We start from the raw sequence: 15,719 nt of genomic DNA, 5'->3' as shown, positions 1-15,719 counted from the left end.
TTATATTATATAGCTTTATGGTAGGCTTCTGTGGGCCTCTTAGATTTAACAAAGGTAAGAATTATTTGAAAAAACATTTCACTTTTATTAAAAATACTGCTGTTTGAAAAAGGTGCTTCTCCAGTGGCATTCAGTATTGGTGGCCTGGCATGGCATGGTAGGCACTACCCAATGAAGAATGTACTATATATGTATAGGTCATACTTATACAGACATGTATATATCTTTGTATAAGATCTACCTATCTTAGAATAAAAACTTGGGGGAAAAAGCTGCTGCTCATATCTAAAATGTCCTCAGGTGAAACTGATGTCAGGAATTTCTTTTCCCTTGTGTAATCTTACAGGATAAAAATTTAGGTTATTGCAACTTTCCCACTAATATTGGATAGGCTAGCAGTGGATATTAGCCTATCCAATATCAGTGGGAAATATATTTTATTTTTATAAAAATTTTAAAAATTAATAAATACTATAAATGCTCCAAAGAAAGAATTCCTAAGGCTTAGAGGTCACAAACAAAGCTAGAGCACATAGTCCAGTCCTCAGCTTTACAGGCTCAGAAATTTAATTTTATTAGTGCACTAAAGATGACACATCTTTCAGGAGTGTGCCCATATTTACTGGTGCATAGATCATAATGTTTATGTATTACTTCTGAGAGAAAAGTAAAACATAGACAGAATATGACTTATTGGAATCAGCACACCTGGCATCTTCTCTCCCAATCTCCCCCTGGCTTCTGCCGTACTATACACTCATATTTTTTCTCCTTCATCTTCTTCTACCTGGTCATAAAACACTGGATTTTTCAGAGCTTTTTTCCCCCTAAACCTATTCATTTCATTCTGTACTTACTCTCAGGTAATTTCTACACCCTGGTTTCAGCTACTAAATGTCAATATTTGCAAATGTACATCTCCAGTTCAGACTGTTCCTTTTAACCACCTGCCTACTTGACATTTCTACTTGGATGTCCCATTGTGACCTCAAACTTAACATGTGTAAAACTGAACTCACCAACTTTCTCCTCCAATGTTTCCAATTTCAATAAATGGTACCACCATTTATTTACTCAGTGACTTATACTACAAAACCAGGAGTCATCCAAGACCCTTCCCTTGTTAACTACCAGCATTCAATTACTAAGCCCTGTTGATCTGCCTCATAAATATATTTTTTTTTTACTTTTGATTATGAAAATTTCTGGCCAGGCGTGGCGGCTCATGCCTGTAATCCCAGCACTTTGGGAGGCCGAGGCGGGAGGATCACCTGAAGTCAGGAGTTCGAGACCAGCCTGGCCAACGTGGCAAAACCCCGTCTCTACTGAAAATACAAAAAATAGCCGGGTGTGGTGGCACATGCCTGTGATCCCAGCTACTCGGGAGGCTGAGGCAGGAGAATCGCTTGAAACCGGGAAGTGGAGGCTGCTGTGAGCCCAGATTGTGCCACTGCACTCCAGCCTGGGTGACAGAATGAGACTCTGTCTCAAAAACAAAAGATAAAAGAAAATTTTCAAATATACAAGACGGCAAAGAAAAAGTCAAGACAGGATATATTCACTGTCTTGATTGTGGTAATGGCTTAATGGATATATACCTATGTCAATGTTTATCAAATTGTACATTTTAAAATGTGCAGTTCTGTTTTGTTTTGTTTTTTTGAAGTGAAGTCTCACTCTGTCACCCAGGCTGGAGTGCAATGGCATGATCTCAGTTAACTGCATCTCCGCCTTCCAGGTTCAAGCAATTCTCCTGCCTCAGCCTCCTGAGTAGCTGGGATTACGGGCGCCCGCCACCACACCTGGCCAATTTTTGTATTTTTGGTAGAGACAGGGTTTCACCATGTTGGCCTGGCTGGTCTTGAACTCCTGGCCCTAAATGATCTATCCACTTCAGCCTCCCAAAGTGCTAAGATTACAGGTGTGAGCCACCGCACCCAGCCAAAATGTGCAGTTTATTATATGTCAGTTGCACCTCAGTAAAGATGTTTTTTGAGGCTGGGCGCGGTGGCTCACTCCTGTAATCCCACCACTTTGGAAGGCCAAGGCGGGTGGATCACGAGGTCAGAAGATTGAGACCATTCTGGCTAACACGGTGAAACCCTGTCTCTAGTAAAAAATTTTACAAAAAAGAAAAAAATGTTAGCCAGGCGTGGTGGCAGGCACCTATAGTCCCAGCTACTCGGGAGGCTGAGGCAGGAGAATGGTGTAAACCTGGGAGGCAGAGTTTGCAGTGAGCCGAGATTGCACCACTCCAGCCCGGGAGACAGAGCGAGACTGCGTCTCAAAAAAAAAAAGATATTTTTTGCAAGAAGGAAAGAGGGTGGGTGGGCAGGCAGGCAGGCACCATCTAGAAAGCCCTGATGAAACAAATGACTTAAACATCAATGAATGCTAAAACAATTAGATAAAAGGGCAATAGGGAATATTATATCAGGCCATAACCACCTATAATCACTAGTCAACCTTAACATCATTAAAATGAGACAACCAGACGTTATGTGCCTCCTGATGTGATATGATGTAATGTGAAGTATAAAGCAATACCTGTATAGTATTCTTGTCAAAAAATGTTTAAAGATTGTAGCTGAATCAAATCAAGTCTTCAGATCCAACTTCCAATCTACAGGCAAAACAAGAAAGAGAAAATCAAAGTAAAAGACACCAGGAGGAAGCAATTGACTAAATCCAGAACATGGAACATTCTGGGCACTGGGAAGGACAATTGTTTTTAGGCCTTCCTTATTTTGAGGCATTTTTAATAGACAGAGCTATGAAATAATATGTTTTTAAAGAGAGGGAAAAACTCATGAGTTCCTACTGATATATCCAATTCTAATTTAAAATTTAAAGATTTCAATTCTCTGATTGTATATGTGTGTTTCACTTCCTGTGTGTGAATTGTTGTCACCACCTTAGCTCAAGCCATCATGTCCTCCCTAGGATTCTCTGGTAGTCTCCTAACTGGTCTTCCTAAATCTACTCATGCCTTTCTCCACAGCAAAGAATGGATTTTTTTTTTACACTGTGATTTTTGATTTAGAATTTAATCTACAGTTTATACAAGAGATTTATAAGACATGAACTTTGGAAAACAGAACAAAATGCAATTGAGGTATAAGAGCACGGTATGTCATGTTTCAATAAATATAATGCAAAAATTTTAAATGATCAGATAGATGAGCCTTGCTTTTTACTAAACCCATGTAAAATATTTGTTTCTTGCATGGGAGGTAGAGAAAAACTATTCTTTAATGCAATCACCACAGATTTTTATCATAACATTGTATATCACCAGAAAATTTTTAAAGGATTAACTATTTTTATCATAATGAATGTTTGCAATAGTTGCAGAAAGATATTTCACTTACTGCCTTCACAGACTATTAAGTTCAGAAATAACTTAAAAGCTACTGTACTGGCATAACATCATCAAGATAAACAAATATTTCTAAATAGATGGATAAAAACATATGTTTTATTGCCCTCAGCCCATAGCTCCCAAAGGTATCTTAAATTTAGCCAATCCTTTTAGCTCTTGCATTTTAAATATGCCTATGCTTCCTTTTTTTTACTTTTATTTTTATTTTTTTTGATTGAGACGGAGTCTCGCTCTGTCCCCCAGGCTGGAGTGCAGTGGCACGATCTCCATTCACTGCAACCTCTGCCTTCCGGGTTCAAGCGATTCTCCTGCCTCAGCCTCCCGAGTAGCTGGGATTACAAGCACCCACCACCACACCCAGCTAATTTTTAGTAGAGACGGGGTTTCACCACATTGGCCAGGCTGGTCTCAAACTCCTGACCTCAGGTGATCCACCCACCTCAGCCTCCCAAAGTGCTGGGATTACGGGCGTGAGTCACCACATCCGGCACTTCCTTTATATTTAAGGAGGGCATCTATAGCTGAGAAGTTCACCAGATCTTTTTAATGTCACAAATAGAATGAAATGCAATGAATAGAACAGAATAAAAATAACTGTCTTCTTAACCCAGAAGCAATAGAAAATATCCAAGCACTTTTCTTCTAATAATGGAAATGCATACGTATCCCTTAATAAGGAAAAAAAAAAAGTCTTAAGCTCTAAACATTTAAATTATTCAGTTCCACAGCTTATAATACAGCAGTTATGTTCCTTATTGATAGCTTCATAAAAACTAATAAGTAGTTTCAAGCACAAATATATAGTAAAAGCACAATTTTATCTTAATTTTCTAAAATGCCCAGTCATATCAAATACAGAGATCAAGAACAGAGAAACAAAATTTTTAATTACCATTTTGTCATTCAAAAAAATCAAAACTTAATTCCAATAAATGAAGAGGAATGTTAGCTGATTAAAAAAAAAAAAAAAAAAAAAAACCTGACTGGGAGCAGTGGCTCATGCCTGTAATCCCAGCACTTTGGGAGTCTGAGTGAACAGACTTGAGGTCAGGAGTTCGAGACCAGCCTGGCCAACATGGCAAAACCCCATCTCAACTAAAAATATAAATAGTTTCAGCTACCTGGGAGGCTGAGGCAGGAGAATCACGTGAACCCGGAAGGTGGAGGCTGCAGTAAGCCAAGATGGTGCCACTGCACTCTAGCCTGGGTGATACAGCGAGAAAAAAAAGAAGAAACAAAGGGACATAATATGGGACATAATATTAACATTTGGGCTGTTTAGTATATATTATATAATATAATATTTGGGCTGTTTAGTTTGCGGGGATAGTTTCCGTCTCCTGTACCCTGAACCCTGGAGAAAAATGCAACAAATCTAAAAAGCAGTAGAATAGCCCCAAAGGTGTGTTCATGAATGTTTAACAATCAGCTCCCAAGGAAAAAGACCCTGGTTTTCATAGGGTGGCCTAGATTTTCATGTCAGGATGGAATGAATAAATACTCCCACTATGGCCAGCATAGAGCTACCAAAATGGGGCTAGGAAGAGGTGCTCACACTCAGCTCTCTGGGCTACACCATTCCAGCAAACACTGCCCAGGCCACAGGGTACGGCCCCTGCCTAATCCAAACCCAAACTTCTTTTGAACTCCTCCATGGTATTCAGTGGCCTTTTTTGAATTCCTTAAACTCTTCCAACTGTTTCTTTTCTCAGGATCTTTACCACATTCTGCCTCCTCTACTTACAATACTGCCTACCTAGAATACTAACCTCGCCTAAGTCTTCCTCATCCTCTAGATCTCAGGTTTCTGATATACACACACACAAAGCGAGAAATCGGATCGCAATATAAAATGTTGGGGGTTTTGGGGAGTCTTTTGTTTTGTTTTGTTTTTCAGACAGGGTCTCACTCTGTTGCCCAGGCTGGAGTGCAGTGGTACATTTATGGCACACTGCAATCTTAATCTCTGGGTCTCAAGCGATCCTCCCACTTCAGCCTCTCAAGTAGCGGGATCACAGGTGCATGCCATCGTGCCCAGCTAAGTTTTTGTTTGTTTGTTTGTTTGTTTGTTTGTTTGTTTGTTTGTTTGTTTTAGAAACACGGCCTCATTTTGATACCTAGGCTGGTCTTGAATTCCTAGACTCAAGTGATCCTCCCACCTCAGCCTCCCAAAGTGTTGGGCTAAGAGGTGTGAGCCACCAAGCCCCATCTAAAATGTATTTCTTAACCAGGTACAGTGGCACACCTGTAGTCCCAGCTACTTGGGAGGCTGAGGCAGGAGAATTACTTGAGCCCAGGAGTTCCAGCCTGCACAACATGCAAGACCTTGTCTCTATAAAAATAATTAAATAAAGTGCCGGGCGCGGTGGCTCAAGCCTGTAATCCCAGCACTTTGGGAGGCCGAGACGGGCGGATCACGAGGTCAGGAGATCGAGACCATCCTGGCTAACACGGTGAAACCCCGTCTCTACTAAAAAACACAAAAAACTAGCCGGACGAGGTGGCGGGCCCCTGTAGTCCCAGCTACTCTGGAGGCTCAGGCAGAAGAATGGCGGGAACCCGGGAGGCGGAGCTTGCAGTGAGCTGAGATCCGGACACTGCACTCCAGCCTGGGCGACAGAGCGAGACTCTGTCTCAACAACAACAAAATAATAATAATAATAATAATAATAATAATAATTAAATAAAATAAAAGCATTTCTTATTATAGTTCATGGCCAAAAACAAGCTTTTAAAGACCACTGCCCTAGACACTGCCAAGATGTGCATTCTCCTCCAGACTTTCATTTTATAGATTTCAGATTGGCAACCCCCATCCACCTCTGTCATTACCACATTGTCTTACATGTGCTAATTTCTTCTAGACCTGGAAGCCAGTGAACCTGCTTTCCACATGACTGCATACCTCTGCTCTAAACCAATAAATGATGACTTCATAGTTTCACTCACAGACGATTGTTTTTCCCCAGTTCTTCCATGTTACGTGTAATACCTTCAAGCCTCATACCAGCAACAAAATTATATTTCATTTGTTTCCAGTGTTGCTACTGTAATGTGATCTGGAGTAATCATTCAGTAATCATTCAGACTTCAAATATTTTAACATCCCTCTGAAAAAAGAATGTACTTAGGACATGAATCCATTGGTCAGAAAAAAAAAAGAAAAAGAAAAGAAAAACGAAAGAAATGTTTAAAAAGAATGTACCTCATATCTCAACCAAGTCATTGAAATACAATTGAAATGCCATTTTAAAACGTCATTAAAGTCATTCTAATCACCTTACAAACATTGTCTTTAAATAACAGGGTTTATTTATATCGTTGGTATTTATTACCATTGACATCATTTTCAAGAAAGCACTATAAAATTCTCCAAGGCCATGTACTTTTCAGATAGCTATTTATCTCTCTCTCTTTCTCCTATCTCTCCTTTTCTCTCCCTCTCGCTTTGTATTTTTGAAAAAGCTTTTTAAAATTTCTTTAATTAACAAATTGGTACCTGAATCAGAGTAATGGATCTGTTTTTGTTTCTTCTTTGTTACTTTATGTCATGTAATTATTGAATACTGAATATCTTTTCTATATCTAATCATGCTTTATCTTCTCTTTAACAACTGTAGAACAATTAGATAATCTAAAATTAAATCTCTATCTCCTAAACTTTCAAAGTTCACAGCATATGTAATTTTCTGAATGCCATCTGTTAGTGCTTTATTAAGCAAGTTGTGAATGTTATGTAGCAAACATGTAGCAGAAATGTCACCAACATTTTAAATTGTGCTCTAAAATATGTATAGGCATTATAAACTAGTGATGACTTCTCTCTCATTACTGTCCTCACTTATTTGTAATACTGCAATCAGAGTCGTAATGTGTCTCTTTTACTTTCAGTTCCTGCCATTTATTTCTGGTATGATCATCTTGATTTACTATTATTAGCATGATTGGGTCATTATCATTACCTGTTACTAGCACAGTTCCAGGAATGTACTATCCATTCTATAAAATGTTAATTTCTTTCTTTTGGCATTTTCTAAATATATATATAGTAGATTTACATACATATTCAAATGCTCATATATAAAGATATATTGGAAAGGCTCAGCCAGGCACAGTGGCTCACATCTGTAATCCCAGCACTTTGGGAGGCCAAGGCAGGCGGATCACCTGAGGTCAGGAGTTTAAGACCAACCTGGCCAAACAGTGAAACCCCATCTCTACTAAAAATACAAAAATTAGCTGGGCATGGTGGCATGTACCTATGGTCCCAGCTACTTGGGAGGCTGAGGCAGGAGAATTGCTTGAACCCAGATGCAGAGGTTGCAGTGAGCCAAAATCACACCACTGCACTCCAGCCTAGGAGACAGAGCGAGACTCCATCATTAAAAAAAAAAAAAAAAAAAGGCTTTTATTAATACCAGGAGCTAGAACAAAGCTATGATGCTAGGGACCTCGAACAAATAATGAAAATATTTATCTAATTCTTATTACCTTTAGTGACTAAAAGAAAGATAAAATGCTGTGTCCATTAGATCAAACTCTAGGAGAGCAAAGAACGTGTCTGTGATATTGACTACTGGTATCTTCAGAGCTTAGAACAACAAATACACACTACAAGATGGCCGAATCAATGAATCAGTGGGCAAGCAGGAACTGCAGCCAGGTCTTTACTTGTGCGGCACTGATGCCCGCAGCTATGAATTTGTGTTAATCATAGAATTAATTGCTGTGTCCATCCAGGTAACCAAAATTAATTATATGGCCAAATACACCAGAAAATGTTTGTCCATGTAGGATCTTTTTTAAATTTTTATTTATTTATTTTGAGACGGAGTCTCACTCTGTTGCCCAGGCTGTAGTGCAGTGGCAAGATCTCGGCTCACTGCAAGCTCCGCCTTCCGGATTCACGCCATTCTCCTGCCTCAGCCTCCTGAGTAGCTGGGACTACAGGCACCCAACACCACGCCCGGCTAATTTTTTTTTTTTTTCTTTTTTGTAGAGACAGGGTTTCACTGTGTTAGCCAGAATGGTCTCGATCTCCTGACTTCTTGATCCGCCTGCCTCAACCTCCCAAAGTGCTGGGATTACAGGCGTGAGCCACCAGGCCCAGCCGATTTTTATTTTTTTAAAATAGAGACAGAGTCTCACTCCATCACCCAGGCTGGAGTGCAGTAGTGCGATCGTGGCTCACTACAGCCTTGAGCTCCTGGGCTCAAGCAGCTCTCCTGCCTTGGCCTCCCAAGTAGCTAGGACTACAGGCCCATGCCACCACACCCAGCTGATTTTTTATTTTTTGTAGAGACGGGTCTCACTGTGTTGCCCAGGCTGGTCTCAAATTCCTGGCTTCATGGGATCCTCCTGCCTTGGCCTCCCAAAGAGCTGGGATTACAGGCATAAGCCACTCCACCCAGTCCATGTGGAACCTTTTTTACTTTTTTCATTTTATTTTTGATTTTTTTTAATAGAAACAGGATCTCCCTATGTTGCCCAGGCTGCTCTTGAACTCCTGGGTTCAAGGGATCCTCCTGCCTTGGCCTCCTAAAGTGCTGGGATTACAGGAGTGAGCCACCACACCTGGTCCCATGTGGGGTCTTTAGTCACAGATTCTTTATGGACCTGTTCTTTCAAAAAAGCTGTAATAAAATTTAGCATGTGAGTGTTCTAGCAAACAGTCATACAGATAGGTGAATTGAGTTTAAACATTTTTTTGATTTTTTTTTTTTTTTTTTTTTTTTGATATGGAGTCTCACTCTGTTACCAAGCTGGAGTGCAGTGTCATGATCTCAGCTCACTGCAACCTCTGACTCCCTGGTTCAAGTGATTCTCCTGCCTCAGCCTCCCAAATAGCTGGGACTACAGGCACATGCCACCATGCTCAGTTAATTTTTGTATTTTTAGTAGAGACGGGGTTTCACCATGTTGGCCAGGCTGGTCTCAATCTCCTGACCTCGTGATCCGCCTACCTTGGCCTCCCAAAGTGCTGAGATGACAGGTGTGAGCCACAGCACCCGGCCAAAAAAATTGATTCTTATTTGTTTTGGTTTTATACGATCGGGGGTAAACGGCCATAGGCAGAAATATACAGAATTATAGAATGTTGGTATGATTTTTTTGTCATCTAAATAATCTTAAATTTGTTGGGGGTTATTTGTTGTTGTTGGTTTGTTTGTTTGTTTTTTGAGACAGAGTCTCACTCTGTCACCCAGACTAGAGTGCAGTGGCGCGATCTTGGCTCACTGCAACCTCTGCCTTCCGGGTTCAAGCGATTCTCCTGCCTCAGATTCCCGAGTAGCTGGGATTACAGGCGCATACCACCAGGCCTGGCCAATTTTTGTATTTTTAGTAGAGATGGGGTTTCACCATGTTGGCCAGGCTCATCTCAAGCTCCTGACCTCAAGTGATCTGCCTGCCTTGGCCTCCCAAAGTGCTGAGATTATAGGCATCAGCCACCATGCCCGGCCCTAGATTTGTTTTTTAAATACCTAGATTGTATAATGTATTCAATATGTAGATATATAATTTCTTAAATTAATATTCTGAGGCTTAGTGTTCGGCCTCTCCCCCTATACCTCCACATCACTCTACAGTCCATTTGTCTGCTTTATTTTCTTTAGAGCAATATCTGTAATTTTCTTCTTTCTTTTTTATTTGCTTATTGCCTATCCTATCCAAAAAGAATATAATACATTCTGTGAAAGCCAACAGTCTTATCTCTGTCGCTGCTGTATCCCCAGCACACAGAACAATTGACTCCCCTGTCAAATTTTGTTCAATGGTAGGAAGAAAGGAAGAAAAGAAGGGAAGTGACATTTACTTTTAATTTTTTTCTTATTGAATTTTTGTTGGAAACAAATTTTATTTTATTTTATTTTTTTTTTTTGAGACGGAGTCTCGCTCTGTCGCCCAGGCTGGAGTGCAGTGGCCGGATCTCAGCTCACTGCAAGCTCCGCCTCCCGGGTTTACGCCATTCTCCTGGCTCAGCCTCCCAAGTAGCTGGGACTACAGGCACCCGCCACCTCGCCCGGCTAGTTTTTTGTATTTTTTTAGTAGAGACGGGGTTTCACCATGTTAGCCAGGATGGTCTCGATCTCCTGACCTCGTGATCCGCCCGCCTCGGCCTCCCAAAGTGCTGGGATTACAGGCTTGAGCCACCGCGCCCGGCCGGAAACAAATTTTAATAACTAATTAGATAATCCTTTCTCCTCCCACATTCCCCAGAAAAGCAAAGAAGGTCATTTTCTAGCTCCTTATTGCTAGACACTGAAACAGCTCTGTATCTTAACATAATTTTTCTCTGATCTCAGAAAAAGACAAGTTTCTTCCTTCCAAGATTAGCCCCTCTATGCTTGTTGCACTCTTTATACTGAGATGCACGGGCAGTGATGAGACGATCCCTGAAGAGTGTGGATTGAGAAAAGCAGGAGGGCCAAGACAAAATCCCAACAGATACCAACAGCTGAGGAAACACAGAAAGGACACAAGAGAAAACACAGAAAGGAGACCCTCCTTCACTCTCATTTACCCGTTACAACCTGGTTCCTTCCTCAGCTACTGAATCAAAACTATTCTCCCAAAGCTCGCTGGCTCCACCTGCTACTACTGAGCTGCCAGCCTTTGTCTCTCTCTTCTTCCAGTGTAAATGCTCTTTTCCCTCAGCCCTTCCCGTCAAGTCAGTCTTCAGTGTTCAGCTGTGAGTCCCATGTTTTGCCTTGTTTTTCTCTACTCTTCTTTGCCTTGTTTTTCTCTACTCTTCTTTGAGATAGAAAGTATTAGAGGGAAAGCGAGGCACAGTGGCTCATGCCTGTAATCTCAGTGCTTAGGGAAGCCTAGGTGGGAGGATCTTTTGAGGCCAGGAGTTTGAGGCCAGCCTGGGCAATGTAGCAAGACCCTATCTCTACAGAAAATTTTAAAAATTAGCCAGGTATGGCGGTGTGATCCTGTGACAACACTCCAGCCTGGGCAACAGAGGGAAACCTTGTCTCCAAAAAGGAAAGAAAAGAGAAAATAAGAGGAGAAGGGAAGGGAAGGGGAAGGGGAAGAAGGGGGAAAGAGAAAAGAAAGAAAGGAAAAGGTGCAGCAAGCCACCATGGTACGTGTATACCTATGCACGTGTATACCTATCCTTTGAGGGACTGACTTGTGTAGTTCTTTTTCCTGTACATTTTTTCTCTAAAAAGGAACCAGCCACCAGCCTAGTCTATTCCTGGGACAGGTCTTTGCTCCCTGTGTTGCAGGTCTTCATCATCCCCTGGGACTAGTGGGTAAGTCAAAGATACATTGGGGGTGCGAGTGGGGGTGCTTCAAGCCCATTTGGCCTTCACACTAAACTATGACATCCAGGCCGGGCGCGGTGGCTCAAGCCTGTAATGCCAGCACTTTGGGAGGCCGAGATGGGTGGATCACAAGGTCAGGAGATCGAGACCATCCTGGCTAACACGGTGAAACCCCGTCTCTACTAAAAAATATAAAAAACTAGCCGGGTGAGGTGGCGGGCGCCTGTAGTCCCAGCTACTCGAGAGGCTGAGGCAGGAGAATGGCGTGAACCTGGGAGGCGGAGCTTGCAGTGAGCCGAGATCCGGCCACAGCACTCCAGCCCGGGCAAGAGAGCTAGACTCCGTCTCAAAAAAAAAAAAAAAAACTACGACCTCCAACATTTTACATTTAAAAGTAATGTTTTAAACCTCTCTTTTGTCTTCCACTGCCTGAAAAGAGAGGTGCTGTTTGTTGAACTCTTGACATCTCTACAACAGTAAACATAATTTGAAAAAAATGAAATCTGTATACTGGGTCTCTGTCCCCAGGCTAGAGTACAGTGGTGTGATCATGGCTCACTGTGGCCTCCAGCTCCTCAGCTCAAGCCATTCTCCTGCTTTGGGGTCCTGAGTAGCTGGGACTACAGGCATGAGCCACCATGCCTGGCTAATTTGTTACCTTTTTTTGCGGGGCTGGGGTCTCACTGTGTTGCCTAGGCTGGTCTTGAACTCCTAGGCTTAAGCAATCTTCCCGCCTCAGCCTCCCAAAGTGCTGAGATTGTAGATATGAGCCACCTCGCCTGGCCTCATATCTTGATTTATTGTAATATGTTCTTTTCACCCTTCCTCTTCTCAAGATACCTTTCTAGTCTCTGTTCAAACACACTGTTCCTCCCAAGCGTCAGTGAAGACTAATTTATTTAACCAAAAAGTCTCCACCAGTTTGGAAGAATAGGTATCAATAAATTCTAATTGTTATACAACTGTATTTTTTAATTTTCTTTTTTCTTTTCTTTTCTTTTCTTTTTTTTTTTTTTTTTTTGAGACAGAGTCTCACTCTGTTGCCCAGGCTGGAGTGCACTGGCATGATCTCGGCTCACTGCAGCCTCGACCTCCTGGGTTCAAGTGATCCTCCTGCCTCAGCCTCCCAAGGAGCTGAGACCACAAGCATGAACCACCACACCCAGCTAATTTTTTTGCTATTTTTTTTAGTAGAGGCAGCATCTCGCCATGTTGCCCAAACTAAATTGAATTTTTTTTTTTAGATTTAAGTGCTGAAAAGTATTTTTCTGAATGAATTAGAGATTAATCCATCAATTACTGTCATGCATTTTCTTTTCTTTTTTCTTTTGAGGCAGCGTTTTGCTCTTGTTGCCCAGGCTGGAGTGCAGTGGCACAATCTCGGCTCACCACAACCTCCACCTCCCAGGTTCTAGCAATTCTCCTGCCTCAGCCTCCCGAATAGCTGGGATCACAGGCGCCTGCCACCACGCCCAGCTAATTTTTTGTATTTTTAGTAGAGATGGGGTTTCACCATATTGGCCAGGCTGGTCTTGAACTCCTGACCTCAGGTGATTCACCCACCTCGGCCTCCCAAAGTGCTGGGATTACAGGCATGCACCACTGCGCCCAGCTGTCATGCATTTTCATGAATGATTCCCAAATCTTCCTCTGTAGCCTTTACAATCCCTGAAGTCTTTTCTACCTCAATTCCTGTGTTACTAATTATTTACAGAATATTTCCTCTTAAATTTTTTTTTCATTGCTCTACTGCCCTACATAGTTTTAAAACGCTTCTTTTTTTTTTTTTTTTTTTTTTGAGACAGAGTCTCGCTCTGTCGCCCTGGCTGGAGTACAGTGGCAAGATCTCAGCTCACTGCAAGCTCCACCTCCCGGGTTGAAGCAATTCTCCTGCCTCAGCCTCCTGAGTAGCTGGGATTACAGGCACCTGTCACCACATCCAGCTTATTTTTGTATTTTTAGTAGAAACAGTGTTTCGCCATGTTGGCCAGGCTAGTCTTGAACTCCCGACCTCAGGTGATCTGCCCACCTCAGCCTCCCAAAGTACTGGGATTACAGGTGTGAGCCACCATGCCCAGCCAACTTTTTTTTTTTTAATAGTGATGGGAGTCTCACTATTCTTCCCAGGGTGGACTTGAACTCCTGGGATCAAGAGATCCTCCTGCCTCAGCCTCCAAGTATCTGGACTCTAGGTGGACCTCATAAAAACTTTTTTTTATTTTGAGACAAGATCTTACTCTGTTGCCGAGACTGAAGTACAGCGGCGTCATCATGGCTCACTGCAGCCTCAACCTCCTGGGCTCAAGTGATCCTCTCACCTCAGGCTCCCAAGAAGCTGGGACTACAAGCGTGTGCCACCACATCTGGCAATTTTTGTTTGTTTGTTTGTTTGTTTTTGGTGAAAACAGGGTCTCACCAAGTTGCCCAGCCTGGTCTAAGTCCTGAGCTCAAACAATCCTCCCACCTCAGTCTCCTGAGTAGCTGAAACCACAGGTGCATGCCACCATGCCAGCTAATTTTTTTTTTTTTTTTTTTTTTTTTTTTTTTTTTTTTTTTTTTTTTTTGAGACGGAGTCTCGCTCTGTCGCCCAGGCTGGAGTGCAGTGGCCGGATCTCAGCTCACTGCTGCAAGCCCCACCTCCTGGTTTTACGCCATTCTCCTGCCTCAGCCTCCCGAGTAGCTGGGACTACAGGTGCCCGCCACCTCACCCGGCTAATTTTTTGTATTTTTTTTAGTAGAGACGGGGTTTCATTGTGTTAGCCAGGATGGTCTCGATCTCCTGACCTCGTGGAGGTCCACCCTGGGAAGAATAGTGAGACTCCCATCACTATTAAAAAAAAAAAAAGTTGGCTGGGCATGGTGGCTCACACCTGTAATCCCAGTACTTTGGGAGGCTGAGGTGGGCAGATCACCTCGATCCGCCCGTCTCGGCCTCCCAAAATGCTGGGATTACAGGCTTGAGCCACCGCGCCCGGCCTTGCCAGCTAATTTTTTAAGATTTTTGTAGAGATGAGGTCTTACTAAGTCACCCAGGCTGGTAATAAATTCCTCGGCTCAAGCAATCCTCCCACCTTGGCCTCCCAAAGTGCTGGGATTACAGGCATGAGCCACAGAGCCTGGCCTAGAAACTTCTTATTTTGACTTAATATCAGAGTTACAAAAAAGTTGCAAGAATCATGCAAATAATTCTCATTTGCTCTTTACTGGCATTCTCCAAATGTTTGCATTTTATCATTTTATCCTTTTCCTTGTCTCTTGTTTATTCCCCTGAGCCTTTTAAGAGTACTTTGCAGATACGATTTTGCTTTACTGATAATGTTTCAATGAGCATTTCCTAAGAATAAGAACATTCTTTTACGTAAACATAGTACAATGATCAAAATCAGGAAATTAACATTGATACAATATGATTATCTAATCTAAAGATGTTATTGAGATTTCCCCAGCTGCCCTAATATGCCCTCTGTTGAGAAGTCAATCTCAGATTACTCATTGCATTCAGCGGTCATGTCTCTTACACCTTCTTTAATCTAGAATAATTCTTCAATCTGTCTTTTATAACATTGGTATTTTTGAAGTACATGTCAGTTATTTTGTGGACTATCCATCAGCTAAGTATTTCCTTGATCCTATATCCATTGGCATTAATGTGTCTCTGGAAGCTATGGTGATTAAAAGTAATCGCTTTTCTGTGTCTTCATATTTCCAGTTTTGTATTCCAGCACCACCTCTTACTACATGTGTGACCACTAAGCCATAGTTGCTCATCTTTAAAATTCAAAAAATTAGGCTGGGCTTTGCGAGTCATGCCTATAATTCCAACACCTTGCAGGGCTGAGACAGGAGGATCCCTTGAGCCCAGGATTTGAAGGAAGACCAGCCTGAGCAACATAGTATGACCCTGTTTCTATAAAAAATAAAAATTAGCCCAGTGTGGTGGTGCACTCCTATAATCCCAGCTACACGGAAGGCTGAGGTCAGAGGGTGACTTGAGCCTAGGGGTTGGAGGCTGTGGTGTGAGCTGTGATCGGGTCACTGCACTCCAGGCAGGGTGACAGAATTCA

General features: G+C 42.2%; 1 protein-coding gene across 1 annotated transcript in view; it reads left to right on the top strand.

Annotated features, from left to right (window-relative positions):
* PIBF1 (progesterone immunomodulatory binding factor 1) overlaps positions 1–6,429 on the top strand; it is a 267,479-nt gene extending 261,050 nt beyond the window's left edge. The window contains exon 18 of the mRNA XM_023186443.1: positions 6,247–6,429. Within this exon, the coding sequence (XP_023042211.1) occupies positions 6,247–6,279 (33 nt within the window). The 3' untranslated portion in view covers positions 6,280–6,429. The remainder of the gene's footprint in view (positions 1–6,246) is intronic.
* The last annotated feature ends 9,290 nt before the right edge of the window (positions 6,430–15,719 follow it).

This window comes from Piliocolobus tephrosceles, chromosome X (assembly GCF_002776525.5).
Source record: "Piliocolobus tephrosceles isolate RC106 chromosome X, ASM277652v3, whole genome shotgun sequence".
NCBI classification, from domain to species: Eukaryota; Metazoa; Chordata; class Mammalia; order Primates; family Cercopithecidae; genus Piliocolobus; species Piliocolobus tephrosceles.
The sequence above is the reverse complement of the archived record's forward strand: the minus strand, read 5'-3'. Positions and strand labels throughout refer to the sequence as shown.